This window comes from Pipistrellus hanaki (genome assembly GCF_964339955.1).
Source record: "Pipistrellus hanaki genome assembly, chromosome: 5".
Taxonomy (NCBI): Eukaryota; Metazoa; Chordata; class Mammalia; order Chiroptera; family Vespertilionidae; genus Pipistrellus; species Pipistrellus hanaki.
In genome coordinates this window covers 85347001-85362026 of record NC_140507.1, presented here as the reverse complement: position 1 = coordinate 85362026, position 15026 = coordinate 85347001, and the positions used below count along the sequence as shown (strand labels likewise).

Here is a 15026-nt window from a genome sequence, read left to right as displayed (position 1 = left end):
TCATTCTATTTGAAATGTTTTCTGATGCTCTTGGAATTGTGCCTGGCATAAAGCACTAAGTTGTATCTCTTATTATCTTAGTTTTTTGTTTCTCTTGTTAATAAGTGAGGATAAATTGGTGGATCACTCTGACAGTTCTATTCCTTTCCTTCTGAGCATCTACTGTTTTCACTCCTTCATATAGGCCAGTGGTCGGTAAACTGTGGCTCATGGGCCACATGCGGCTCTTTGGCCCCTTGAGTGTGGCTCTTCCACAAAATACCATGTCTTGGGCAAGTCTATTTTGAAGAAGTGGCATAGTTTAAGTTTAAAAAAACTTGGCTCAATTTCAATCGTTGTACTGTTGATATTTGGCTCGGTTGACTAACGAGTTTGCTGACCACTGGACTAGACAGTTCCTGCAGTTCCTTTGCTGGAACATTCTGTGGCTTTGTGATTGTAACGAGGAGCAATCATTTTTAAAAAAAATAGTATTGCCGAAACCGGTTTGGCTCAGCGGTAGAGCATCAGTCTGCGGACTGAAAGGTCCTGGGTTCGATTCCGGTCAAGGGCATGTACACTGGTTGCGGGCATATCCCCGGTAGGGGGTGTGCAAGAGGCAGCTGGTTGATGTTTCTCTCTCATCGACGTTTCTAGCTCTCTATCTTTCTCCCTTCCTCTCTGTAAAAAATCAATAAAATGTATTTTTTAAAAATAATAATTTAAAAAATAGTATTTGTCCGTGAGTGCCTTGTGTGGGACCTGGATGAGGTTGGTTGACCTATCTGGAAATGTCTTTTGTGTGAAGTGTATCTTTGGGCATGTGGAGGTATTATTGATATAAGAAAATGCTAAGTAACTGATTTACTATCTGAAAAGGAATTTACTATCGGGGAAAGGGAGGGAGGAAGAGACTGAACATAAACTGTGCACCTATGGATGAGGACAATGGTGGATGGGGAGGGGGCGGAGGGTGGGGTGGGAACCTGGTGGAGGGGGGAAGAAATGAGGAACCTTTGTAATAATATGAACAATAAAGATTGATTTAAAAAAATAAAAATAAAAATAAATAAAATAGTATTTGGTTCTAAAGCACAAGGTTCCTGGTCACTGCTAGCCCTTTTCCATGAAGAGTACCTGTATCCAGGGATGAAACATTACCTCAAGGAGATGACCCCATCTCATGCGGGACCAAGAAGAATTCTGCTTAAAATGTGTAACTACTGGTTCTGTCCAAGCTTGTTCTACTTGACAAAAGTAATGGAGTAGATGTTTCTAGGACTCTACTTAAAAAATATATATATATATATATATATATATATATATATATATATATATATATATATATATGTGTTGTAGGTGGTTAGACTGGCTAGTCACTTTCTTTTTCTGGAAAGCAGTTCATTCACCTGTAACAAAAGAGGGGAAACAGGATAGAAGCTATGATTCTCAAGATCCCTTCCAACTCTGTGACTTCAAGTCAGGTGTTTGTCACGCTACAGAGAGAGGCCTTAAGTCTCAGTTCCTGGGTCCAGCTCAGGAACCAGTGCTGTTCACCTTTGCATGTATTGGGGCCGTCTGTCTCCCCCAGAATAAGCGATTAGATGGGCAACTTTTGGCAAGAATGAGATCCTAACTCTTACTAATCATGTAACCATTAAGAAATTCACTGAATGAGTTTGCGTCTTAGTTTCCCCATCTGTAAAATAGGGATAGCTCCTGGTAAAGTTGTAAAAATATCAAGAGTTTTACAGAAATGCTTAAGTTTTTGCTGTGTTTCCAAAGTGTTCTTTTCCATCATCCTTAGAAGCACCAAGGAAAGATAACCTGCAGTGTCATAAGCACCAAGCATCCCTCTGACAACCAGACCACCACTGGTGGTAAAGAAGCCAAGGGGCCGGCTACTTCCGGGACAGCCCTCTCCCACGCCGCCTGACGCAAGACAGCTCTACACGTGACGCCAGCGCGCCCGGCGCAGGCTCCTCCCCCTGGCGCAGGCCCCGCCCCCCGGCGCGCGCGCTCCCGGCGCAGCGTGACGTACGCGTGACGCACGGCGGCGAGGCCGGCCGGCGGTGTGTCCCCGGGCAGGAGCGCAGCCTCCGGGAAGACGGTCGCGCGTGCCCGCTGCCGCCTCTCGGTTGGCGGCCGTGATGCGCTCCGCTCGCGGCTCCCCGCCCCTGGGACTCCCGGCCGCCGGGTCGGGCGCTGCGGAACGGGTGAGCGGCCTTCGCGGCGCGGACGTTGGGAGGGCGGCCGGCCGGCCGGGGCGGAGACGGTGCGACAGTGCGGTTCGGCGGGGCGACGAGGGCCCCGGACCTCGGGCGACCCCTCTGCCCGCGAGCCTCCGGCTCCTGCGGTCGGTCTTCCCTGGGTCCAAGCCGCCCCCGCAGCCCGGCCCGTCAGTGCCGGTGACCCGGGGCGGCAGGTGCTGTCCCCCGGCCCCGGGAGGAGAGCCGGGCAGGCGAGCGGTGGCGCCAGCTGCGGTGACCGCACTGGGTTTTCCTGTTACACGTAGCGGGGGCCGGTCCGGGCACCCCGGAGAGGGACCTGGTCCGGGCACCCGGGGAGGGACCTGGTCCGGGCACCCCGGGGAGGGACCTGGCCCGGGCACCCCGGGGAGGGACCTGGCCCCGGCACCCCGGAGAGGGACCTGGCCCGGGCACCCCGGGGAGGGACCTGGCCCGGGCACCCCGGGGAGGGACCTGGCCCGGGCACCCCGGGGAGGGACCTGGCCCGGGCACCCCTGAGAGGGACCTGGCCGGGAGCAGGGATGCTGCACCGAAGACCCAGCGGCTCTCGCCCGGCACCTTGCCATTATATTGACAGACACGTCCAGCCTAGTTTTTTGCTTTTTATTACATTTCATGCTTTAGATTTCCCCTTGGGGAAAAAAAAAAGATGGAACGAATGGAGCAATAAAGTCTTGATGAGACTAATGTTTCTCAGTCATAGTAATGCGTGGACACCTTTTTTTTTTTTTTTTTTTAAGGAACAGATGGTTCTCTTATTCTCTAGAGTACGGTGTCCCTGAACCCAATGAGAGGGACACTGGTGCAGAGCATTTATCACTACCAGGAAAGAAAAAAAGAGATGCTTTACAATTCAGCGGCTTCCGTGCTGAAAGATAAACGAGGGGTTATTAAAGAGCTCCAAATTGGTGACTCCAATCCCTAGCTTAATTTCACTTTGCCGTTTTGCCTGGGCCCTTCCTTGGATAATGATAGCACCTAATTCTCCAGCCTTGAAGAGACTTAAAAGAATCGCATTCTTTGTGTTATATTGGATGTCACCTTGTCTTTGTATCAAGTTTGTTAATTGCTTGACACATTAGCAGAGTTATAAAACAAAATACTGATTTGTATAAGTAGTTTATGTCTGTGTTTAACTTACCATTAATTATCACTTGTATTTGTTGCTTACTGAATAGATGGTTTATCTTTTTCTTGCCCTAATGGGAATGCATGATCTCAATCCTTGTGTACAGTCTAGAACAGGGGTCCTCAAACTTTTTAAAGTGGGGGCCAGATCACGGTCCCTCAGAGAGCTGGAGGGCCGGACTATATGAATTACTAATTCCTACTGTAACACCTTGGCTGCGCTCACTGCCCAAAAAACCTGGCGGGCAGGATCAGACTCCCCTGGGGGCTGCATGTGGCCCGCGGGCCGTAGTTTGAAGACCCCTGGTCTAGAAAGAAAGAAGAAAAAAAATGTGTGTTTCCTATATATTTAATCAGCATGCTTTAAAAAGAAAAAAATGAACCAAGTTTCAGAGTGTGGGAAAACAATAGAAAGTACAACAGTTTAAGTCTTTGCAAAGAAAAATATTGACCTGTGCCTTGAAGGAAGTACGATGTTGAGAGCAGGACATCGTAAGAGGAAGTGATATTAAAGGGCCAAGGCAAGCATGAAAACAGCTTGCGTGGGAGAGAGGAGACCCACCTCACTAGGGCAGAAAGAGGTTATCTGTGGCCGAGGCGAGAAAAGGTTGGTGAAATAAGATGGGGTCAGTTGATGAAAAGTTGCTGTCGACCCCATGGGGTCCAGAAAGTTCTAGAGCTGGTTATTTTTTGAAGGTGGTGTTTTACAGAGAGTTCTTTCTGAAGGCTGGTATTCACAGTGAAGGTGGAAGGTGAGTGGCCTGCCTAGAGACCTGTGGTGTATCCTGTGGTCATTTTTGATGTGTGGATTTTTTGAGGCAGAATTGATAGCACACAGATATAATACATGGGAATCAAAGCTAAGAACCAGGTGATACCTCTGGTCATGCCTCTCTTAGATGTGGAGGACTTGAAAAGTGGTGTTAATTTGTGTCAAAAGATTGTGACCAGAGGCTCAGACTAAATGGGTCTATGATAATAGCCATTGGTGAGCTCAGGATGTGGAACTGAAACTTGAGGAAAGTCAGACTTGCAGATGTGGGAAACGACAGAGGTGGTTCAGAAAAAGTGTGACCAGAAAAAGATTTCTTAAAATGGGGACATTTTAAATTTAAAAATCAATGCTAAAGAAAATGTAGATGCTAATGCAATTCCATGCATTCTTCTTAAAACAAAGAATGAATCAGGTTCTTTTGATGTCTTTTCCCCACAACTGAGTGCACTGAGTATCCTTCACTTCACCTTCCTTTCACTCTCACAAAAATTCTTCCTTGTAAGCTCTAGTATTCACATCATTCCTTTTTAAGCACCCTTCCTGTCATTCACCTTTGCTTACTCAGAGGTCTAGCTCTTCCAGAGTCTCATTTGTCTATGATTTTTGGTTGCATGTGATCTGAGAGTTTGCTGATACCTGTTTTATTGCATCTTTCACCACAGGAACCATTTCACTTTGCAATTAATGAATATGGTTTCCAGTGTGTGTGTGTTTTGTTTTGTTTTTTCAGTGAGAGAGATGGGTTTCTCTGATGATAAGTCTAACATAATTTAGGCCTTTTGAAAACGTGGCATTTTTAATGTAGTAATAGAGGCCTGGTACACAAATTCATACAGCAGTGGGAATCCTTCAGCCTGGCCTGCAAGATCGGGCCAAAACAGGCTGTCCGACATACCCCCAGGGGTCCCAGATTGTGAGAGGGAGCAGGCCAAGCCAAGTGCATGATCAATCAGGCCCAGGGAAGGACAAGGTAGGTTGGCCAGCCAGACGGCTCCAGGGCTTGTCTGGCCCATCTCACTTAGTCCCGATCAGCCAGACCCCAGCAGCAAGTTAACCTACCAATCATAGCATCTGCCCCAATCATAGCATGGTGGTCAGTGCACGATATTTCAAACGGTTTAGCAGCCTTAGCATATCATTAGTATATTATGTTTTGATTGATTGGATGGCCCACCAGTTGACTGGACACTTAGCATATTAGGCTTTTATTACATAGGATTAATAAGACTTTGCCTCCCTAAACTTTAGTGCCAAGATTCTTAGCTGCAAAAACAATAGGAGTTAAGATCAACTTATCATATTGTTGATTGATGGGTAATATTCAGCCATACTTTTTTTCCTAAATAAAAGTAATTACTTCAGCAACTTATAAGCTGTTCTATTTTCTCTCTGTCTTTAAACACAAGTTTTGTAACATAGAAAAATACCTATTTATACTCTTAAAAATCCTCACATCTCAAAAATAAGTCCTAAGACAAACACTAGATTAAATAACATTTACTAAATTTGCTATGATCATACTAACAGTGCATTTTCTCTTTTGAAATGTATTCTCTATCCTCCCCCATCCAGAGTTGGCCTCTGACTCAGAAAGCGGTTCCTGTTTACCTGCCTTCCTTGAGTTCTTCTCTGAATTCTGTTAGTCCGAATAATTTAACTTTGTCTTTTGTTGTACTCTTGATTATTTCCTGGGTATTACAATAGTATTATCCTGTAACCAGTCTGCAAACTCCTTGAAACTAGAGTCAGGTTGTTATTCCTCAGGACCCGTTAGAGTGCTCATCATTGAATCATTCAAGGCCTTCCTTCCCCTAAGGACCTTGACTTTAGACTTTTAACTAAAGCATTCTTTTTTCTTCTTCTTTCTTTCTTTAGTTCAACTATCACACACAAAAATGTTTAGATCAGAATTCCTGTGTCATGAAGAATTTTTAAACTAGGCTTTCTTGATCTACCCAGAAGAGGATTTGATGCTGGAAACGGAAGATATCAGTCAAAGGTAGCTTGTATAAATAGTTCTGTTGTTTCTTCTAATGATAAAATTAATATGTGCCCTTTTTAAAATATAGGCAAGCCTAGGGGGAAAAATAACGATGATCCATTTCTCACTACTCAGAAATAATAACCACTGTTAACATTTTGGTTTCTCTCCTTCTATTTTGCCCTTTCTTATACATGGTGTGCTGTTTTTTGTTGTTGTTGTTTTTTCACTGAATATATCATGGACATCTTTTCCATGTCAATAAATATGGATCTGCACGATCACCTTTAATAGCCACATTGTACTCTGTTTCATAAATGGGCCATGTTTAACTTAACCCACCCCTGTAATACACATTAGTTTAGAAACAGTGTTTTGCTATTATGCACAATACTATGATGGGTGCATAATTTTGCCCTGTTGTTTTCTAAGTATGAATTTCTGGATGGGTGAGAGGTTGTATAGAGCGTAAGTGTATTAAAAATGGTCATATCTGTTAACCAGTGTCCCCTCAGAAGGTTAGTGCCTACTTAGTTCTCCCTAGCAGCATCCATGACCTTTCTCCCTCCTCTTTGTTGGTATCCTTAGAAATACTAATGAAATTACTTTTATCAACCATTTGTATTTCTTAGTTCATTAATTTCCAATTATCCTTTCTCACTTGTCCCCGTATTTCTCTTACGTGTTTATGTTATGAACTTTTTATATGTAAGGGCTATTTACCTTTTGTCATACATGGTGTAAATAATTTTCTCAAGCCTTATGTATTTGGGAAGGGATTTTTATTTTTAAACATACAGAAGTCTTAAACTCATGTGTAGATGTGTTTTCTTTCATTTAGGTTTGAGACACTGATATTGTAGAAAAGCCTTACCCATTCCAAGATTATGTAGTAATCTTACATTTTAATGGATGTTTAAAATATGAGATCTTTGAGTCATTGAAATTCTAATAAAGGTATATTGTAGTAATTTCACTATAGTCAAATGTTAAAAGGCAGCTACTTTACAAAAACATTAAAATTCATTTAAACACCTAGGTCCGTGGTCGGCAAACTGTGGCTCACAAGCCACATGCGGCTCTTTGGCCCCTTGAGTGTGGCTCTTCCACAAAATACCATGGCCTGTGCAAGTCTATTTTGAAGAAGTGGAGTTAGAATATGTTTAAGTTTAAAAAATTTGGCTTTCAAAAGAAATTTCAATCATCATACTGTTGATATTTGGCTCTGTTAACTAGTGAGTTTGCCAACCACTGAACTAGGTAATTGACATATTTTTTCTTTTTGTGTAAAATTTTAGGTCACAAATATTATTTGTCCTAAGTTTTGAGTCTATGGTACAATGTGGACACCATATTAAAACCTGAACTAATTAAAATGATTTTTAACCTTTGTTAGGTAGGCCTTATCACTGTGTGTGTGTGTGTGTGTGTGTGTGTGTTTTCCCCTCTCCTGCATTAGAAATTTAAGGTCTGGATCCATGTCTTTTTCATCTTTGCATCTCCCATTCCCAGCCATCCGTGACACAAACAAGGTTGTTGGTCACTTGTGTGATGGGCACTGGTCACTGGAGAAACAGAAGAGTTAAGTGGCTGTCCCTGCTGAGAAAGTCAGCCAGCCACAAGTATAATAAATACTGCAGCCCACTACTGTGGTGAGCAAATACTCTGGGGATGAGAGGATTGGGGAAGTCCTCACAGAGGAATCATGCTTGACTTGTGTCACTAAGATTACATAGGAAAGCCAACAGGTGGGCCCCAAAAAATCATTCTACAAATGCAGAGGAATGCAGGACATTTCAGCGACTTGCAGCTTGTGTTTAAGATGGCCGGAGCATAGAGTACATATCTGTCTGTCTGTCAGGGGATAAGACTAGAAAGATAGGGGCTAGATTAGTGCTAATGCAGAAGCTACACGCTCAGAATAAAGCCTTTTTAACAGCTTCAGTGCATAGATCATGTACCAGATTATGTGTGTGGTGGGATTTAAACATACAGTTTATAAAGAACATAGACATTTCTTGGATTGTGCTATCTTTGTGACTTTTCTTACTTCCTGAAACAGGAGGGTTCTGATTCTGGGAGGACACGTTGTTGCTGTAATAGTGGTTGAAGACTGACTCCCAGAACATTGCCTGACCTCTGACCTGTCAGCATGGGGAGGTGAGTGATGGTGCCTAATCACTGCAATGGAAGCCCGAGATTTTGGTGCCACAGAAACAGATTGTGACGGGGAGGAGGATATAAATCCTAAGTGAAAAGTGTTCAAAGTGGTGCTACGCTTCCGTTTTATACCATTGTTCTTCAGGGCCCATGGGCACCTATCACAGAAAGAACACAATAATGCCAGGTGGGCTCTGCAGGAGTTAATGTAGCTTACCGTAAAGGGTATGTTGTGCTGGAATCTGCAAGGGATTGTATTCAGCACTGTGCCGTGCCAGCACAGCCAAGGGTTCGGCGAGCCTGAGGGAGGGCCATCAAAGGATGAAGAAAAGACAGACAAAAAGAATAAGCTGGGTCTAGGTGGATTTTCTGTGCCTGGCTAAGGCCACAGAGAAAAGATCCAGAGGGCAAGCTGTGCTTCTATTTTATAGTCAGAGGTAAACAAGGTAGTGGTCACCATAGTTACAATTTTTTTTTGAGTTTCACTTGTTTTGGCAGCACTTGCTGCTCCTCCCACAGCCCATTAGCTACTCAGGAAGGATCTAGGGAGCTTCATAAGGTCAAGCTTAATTATGCTAAGAGAGCTGTGTCCTGTAAGCTGGGACTTGTTTGTGACTTTGCCAGCAGGTCATCCGAGGCTTAACCCTATAACCGCTCCCTACAAAGCACAGGATAACTGTCTCTAAGCCTCAAAGGGGATGATAAACTCCATGGCCTGGCCCAAGAACCCACATGCAGACTAGAAACTACAAATGGAAATTTCCATTGGGTTAGTAGGATACCTCACTCTTCTGTGAGTCCATGAAGCACTCTTTAAAGGAGAGAGTGTAGAAATTAACTGGAAAACAATAGAATTTATCCTAAAGTTAACAAGTTTTTTTTAAGCCTACTGAAGCCTTTCATTTCTGACATAAACTGAGAAGTGTTTATTTGCAAAAATGTTTCAGGAATATTTCCAAAAACACAGGACATACATACACCGAGTGGCCAGATTTTTATGATCTCTGAACGCATAATAATCTGTCCACTCAGTGTATGTATGTATATGTGTATGAATTTGTGCATGGGTGGGGTCTGGCAATGGGAGAGGGGACATGGGCAGTTGGCTGGCCTGCCTACTGGTTGAACCCCTGGTGGAGGGGACAATTTGCATATTAGCCTTTTATTATATAGGATATACACTGAGTGGCCAGATTATGCGTTCAGATATAATAATAATCTGGCCACTTAGTGTAGCTCATTTATTTGCTTTGTTATGGGGATGTTGCTAAAGATATTACTTTCTCACTTAATCTTCAGGGAGAGATTTGCCTTGGAATTCAGTGTTAGGAAAAATCTTACTCCTTTTAAGATATTTATATGTTTTTAATCTAATGGACAACATTATTGGCCATGAGGATGCTCTGCCACCATTTAAGACCTACCTTATCACCTGCGTTCGTATGTACTAAATTGTCTTGGTTTCATCATCCTTAAACCTGATTGTGTTTTAGATTTATTTATGTTATTGAACTTATTCCTGTAAGCTGTCTCTAATGTTTTACAACAAAGCAGGGTTCAGATAATAATCTATATAATTCTCTCAAGAAAGGGAGGAAAACACAGAAGTGTCCTAACCATCAATATTAGTTCTCATTCATATAATTTTATAATACAGTCATGTGCTGCTTAGTGACAAAGATATTATCTGAGAAATGCATCGTTAGGCAGTTTCCTCATTGTGCAATCACAGAGTGCACTTACACAAGCCTGTATGGTACGGCCTACTATATACCTATCCTGTTGCTCCTAGACTACAAGCTTGTGTGTCACTGTATAACACAACACACAATTAAATCAGGCACAAGCTAAGATGATGCATTCAAGAGACGCAGTAAGCAGGAGATATGTGAGGATGTTGTCCGCATAACATGAGATACTGTTTTACAGCAAGTTTTGTTTTTTTTCATAAGTAGGAAGTACTCTCTGAAGTAATGATAAAACATATAGTATGTTAATACATAAACCAGTAACAGTCATTTCTTATCATTATCAAGAGTATTATGTGCTGTGCACAAATGTATGTGCTTCACTTTTATACGATTGGCAGCACAGTAGGTTTGTTTACACCAGAATCACCACAAAGGTAAGTAATGTGTTACTGCGCTATGACGTCACTGGTGATGGGACTCAGCTTCATTATCATCTGTGGGACCCCTGTCATATATGCAGTCCGTCATTGACTGGAACATCTTCATGCAGCACATGACTAATGAGTTAAGTAGCAAAGTATAATAGTATATGGAAAGTGCTGGTATACAGATGCCTATCGGAAAGTCGGGGCAGCTCAAACTGAATGTCTTGTTTTGGATCAATTTAAGTGAAAGGGGTCCTTTTTGGAGCAGAGTGCTTTAAAATCTGTTTTTTTGTTTGTTTGTTTTTTGGAATTTCAGACTTGGCATCTCCTGTCTTTTTCCTGCTTCCTGGCATTTTAGCATCTCTCCAGTGGGATGTCCTCGAATTTTGAATACCAATTTACGCCAAATTGTTGTTATTAGTATTCTGGCTGCTGCTGTTTCACTTTTATACTTTTCTGTTGTCATAATCCGAAATAAATATGGGCGACTATCCAGAGACAAAAAGTTTCAAAGGTAAAAGAAAACAAACCATTTATTTTCTAGATGGGATGCCACACCTTCATTACATGGCTTCAAGACTTTGGGATTAGGTGGCCTTTAAGGGAGCCTGTAGCTATAGGAAACAGATGCTGCACTGATTACAGCTGGCATGAAAAATTCAACTGTCTGAAACTGTTTAATCATTAACCACCAAATCCTCCTCATAAGAGGATTTAATATAAGCTCCTGTGATATCGTTTAAGCTGATTTTTCAGTTAATATTGATAGTTGGGAAGTAATTTTGTTTTTCAGAACTGGTTTGAACTTCTTTAAAGGAATAATTAGTGTATCTGATTTAGATAATCTTTATCACTGTTGCTTGTTTTCCTTTGACTGATCATTTGGCAGTTGTAAAAATGTTATATTGCTGTCATTGCACTTAGAAATCACTGACTTGGTGTTTGTTTATTGAGCTTACTCCTTTAGGTTTAAGTATATGTTTCAAAAGTATATGTTTGTTGTTCTAAACTAGGTACTTGGCACGAGTCACTGACATTGAAGCTACAGACACCAATAACCCCAATGTGAACTATGGTATCGTGGTGGACTGCGGTAGCAGTGGGTCTCGAATATTTGTCTATTGCTGGCCTAGGCATAATGGCAATCCTCATGACCTGTTGGATATCAGACAGATGAGGGATAAGAACCGAAAGCCAGTGGTTATGAAAATAAAACCAGGTATGTAAGAGATAAATATCTGACGGATACACAGGTTCTGTCCTTTCATTCTCTGTGAAGTTTCACATTTTCCTTTTCTCTCATAGCAGGACCCAATTGTTCTCCTTGTTTTATGTTTTTCACTTCCTTTATTTTTTTCTATCCTTGCATAAGGAGACTAACACCTGAATTAAATATACAAACACCATGCCTTTCTTTTGTCTCTGCAGCATTTACCTTATTCATGGTGTCCACTCAAATGTTTGCTAATTGACATTAATTATGGAAGGACTAGAGGCCTGGTGCACAAAATTCATGCATGGGATCAGGTGTCCCTCAGCCCGGCCTGCACCCTCTCCAATCCTGGACCCCTCAGGGGATGTCCAACTGCCTCTCCAATCCGGGAACTCTGGCTCCTACCTGCTCGCCTGCCTGCCTGCCTGATTGTCCCTAACCCCTCTGCCTGCCTACCTGATCACTCCTAACTGCTCCCCTAACTGCCTCTGCCTCACCCTGCATCTGGGACCCAGGATTCCCTCCTCTGGCTCATCACAGGTACCTGAGACCCGAACTTCCCTCCCTTTGGCTGGCTGCAGGCACATAGGACCCAGGCCAGCTTCACAAGGCCAGCCACAGCCACAGGGGACTTTGAGGGGGTGGCTTTTCCTGGGCTACAACCGCAGGTGCTCGGGACCATGGGATGGGCAGGCGGCTTGTCCCTCCCCTGGGCTGCAGGCGCAGATGCAGCTGCTGGCGCCCGGGACCACAGGGTGAGTGGCTTATCCCTCTCCCAGGCTGCATCCTGGCTGGTCCCCATTCCTCTCTCCATAGTGTTGAGTGTCTGAGCAGTTCTGGTGTGATGGCATGAGGGCATGACAACCATTTGCATATTAGTTCTTTATTATATAGGTTTTTATTTTTCCTATTGTGTAGTCATTGGTCTCGCTCATTAATGACAAGGCAATTTTAGATAATCATAAAAATCTGTACTTGAAGTAATACATTAGTATATGTTTGTCATTTTAAAAATTGCTGCCCCAATTTCATAAGGATGATTATCTAGATTATTTAATAAGGATGACCATAAAACATAGAAGAGCTGGATTTCATTATGTCCAGTTTTTGTTTTTATAAATCTTCACCCGAGGATATTTTTTCCATTATTTTGTGTGTGTTTGTTTTTAAGAGAAGGGAGTGGCTGGGGGTCGGGGGGAGACATTGAGAGACACATTAATTGGTTACCGCTTGCACACACCCCAACTGAAGTCTGGAATCAAACCTGTAACCCAGGTACATGCCCCTTGACCAGGAATAAAACTCAAGAGAGACCCTTCAGTTCATGGGCCAATGCTCTAACCACTGAGGAATACTGGCTAGGAATATGTCCAGTTTTTAAAGATATACAATTTCTAAGTCTGTGAATTATAGAAAAATTGAGATGTACCTTCTGTGCCTTCTCCGTTAGATAATTTACATAAGTAATTCTCAACCTTTTTTTGTATCTATATAATTTACACAGGCAGCGTCTTCTTCAATAACATTAGGAATGGAAGGTGCCAGGACCTTGAAATAGGCATTTTATGTCTTGATAGTTGATAATCACTGATTTAATACAGTGAACCAAAGACACTAGAGATTCAGTACTTTAATTTCATCTTGTCAAGTATGTTAAATGGTAAAATATTAAATCCAAACAACCCAAGGAATTCATTTTTTTAACTATATTGAATGTTGATAAAATTAATTATCATAATCATCTCCTATTTCAAAAGTGAAAAGTAGCTTCAGTTTTGTTTTTAACTTTTTAGTTATTGATTTAAGAGAGAGACAGAGAGACAGATATTGGTATACTGTTTCACTTATTTATGCATTCATTGGTTGCTTCTTATATGTATTCTGACCAGGATTGGACCTGCAACCGTGGTGTACTGGGATGAGGCTCTAACCAGCTGAGCTACTGGCCGGGAGGGACCTTCAATTGTAACATAACAGAATATCTGTCCTCATAAAATGGTTCCTAATTACATAGACTCAAAGACCCCTTGAGTCCTACTTATTCTCCATTGAATAATTCAGGCCCCATTTCCTTCTGTAGGCAACCGTCAAACAAGTTATTGTCCTTGATGTTTGGCCATCTGGGCACCAGCATTGTGCTCTGAAAATTCAAAATCTCTACTTCATTTTTCAGGATAAAGAGAGGGAACTTAATCTGAGTCTCTTGTTGCAAGCATTATTTTAATCAGAGTACATTTTTGTTAACAAAGATCATTTTTTTTTTCTCTAAACCTGAGTGGATGACTTTTAATTTTTACTTTTCTATTTTTCCACTTCTGAAATTTTTATATATTCCTAATCTAGAAACGTTTTTAGTGTTAAAGTAATATTGATCAAATGAAAAATTCACCAGGATTTTAAAAACAAACTATATAGCACTTGTTATAGCTTGAAGTGGACAATCAAGAACCTTTTTATAGCTCTTCTCTTCCTGGAAGCATGGTCTCTCATGTATAGCATTACAGCAACAGTTATCTGGGTGGGTCCACAAATTCCTAGTCTGTGAAATAAGGAATTTTTGGACTTCTGAAATTCCCTTCATCTTTAGTATTGTAGGCTCAGTGACAGGAATATTCACTACTTATGTATTCATTCAGCAAATATTTGCTGAGCACCTACTATTTTCTAGACACTATGTTAGTGCTAAGAATATAAATTTGAACCTTGAGAAACTTCCAGTTGAAATGAGACAAGGATGTTAATAGGTAATTTTGATAAGGTAATGAATGCTTCGACTAGAGGTAAAGGTAAGCATGGAATGTAAAGAAAGCTCATCTTCAGGGATCTGCTGGTGAAGAATTCAGTAGAGGAAGTAGCTCTGGATGAGGAGGAGTTAGAAGATGAAAAGAAGTGGGAAGTGGGTAGGGAGGGAAAAAGAAGGCTATTCCTGGTGGGGGTACATCCGCCATAAAGCCAGCATATGGTATAGAAATTTTATTCAGTGTAGTTGAAGCCAAATGGAAGGAATATGGGAAGAGAGAGGATGGGTGAGTATGCAGGGCAGGCTATGCCATTCTAGAGTTGAACTTTATCTGGAGGGCATTGAGGAGCCCAAAAAGGAATTTAAGCCAGAAAGAGACCCCTTTTTCATAGGGTACGGTCGGGGAATTTCAAGACTGGACAGTAGGCTGGCAGAGGGGGGTATTCAGAAAAGATGAAGAGAAGTGAAAAAATGTGAGAGGAAACAAGGAGATGCAATGGATGAAACCCAGAATACATGTTGGGAGGAGGGAGAGGGATTTTACTTAGGATATCAGGGTGGGCCACTGGATGGCTAGTGATAGTGGTCACTGAGGTGAGTAACAGGCAGTAAGAGCAGGTTTATTGTTCAGATTTGAGCTGTGAGAGGGTTGTGAGCCTTGTTCACCGGGCAGTAAGCACACACT

General features: G+C 42.2%; 1 protein-coding gene across 4 annotated transcripts in view; it reads left to right on the top strand.

The window, feature by feature from the left end:
- Positions 1-1988: 1988 nt before the first annotated feature.
- Positions 1989-15026, top strand: part of ENTPD4 (ectonucleoside triphosphate diphosphohydrolase 4) — a 28153-nt gene continuing 15115 nt past the window's right edge. For 2 of the 4 annotated variants that reach the window (XM_084885498.1, XM_084885496.1), the window contains exons 1-4: positions 1989-2195; positions 8175-8272; positions 10705-10902; positions 11402-11607. In XM_084885498.1, coding sequence (XP_084741624.1) covers positions 8265-8272; positions 10705-10902; positions 11402-11607 — 412 coding nt within the window. In that variant the 5' untranslated portion in view covers positions 1989-2195; positions 8175-8264. Of the gene's footprint in view, positions 2196-6005; positions 6131-8174; positions 8273-10704; positions 10903-11401; positions 11608-15026 lie in introns of those variants that run through there. The other 2 variants (XM_084885499.1, XM_084885497.1) reach the window with 1 other exon arrangement.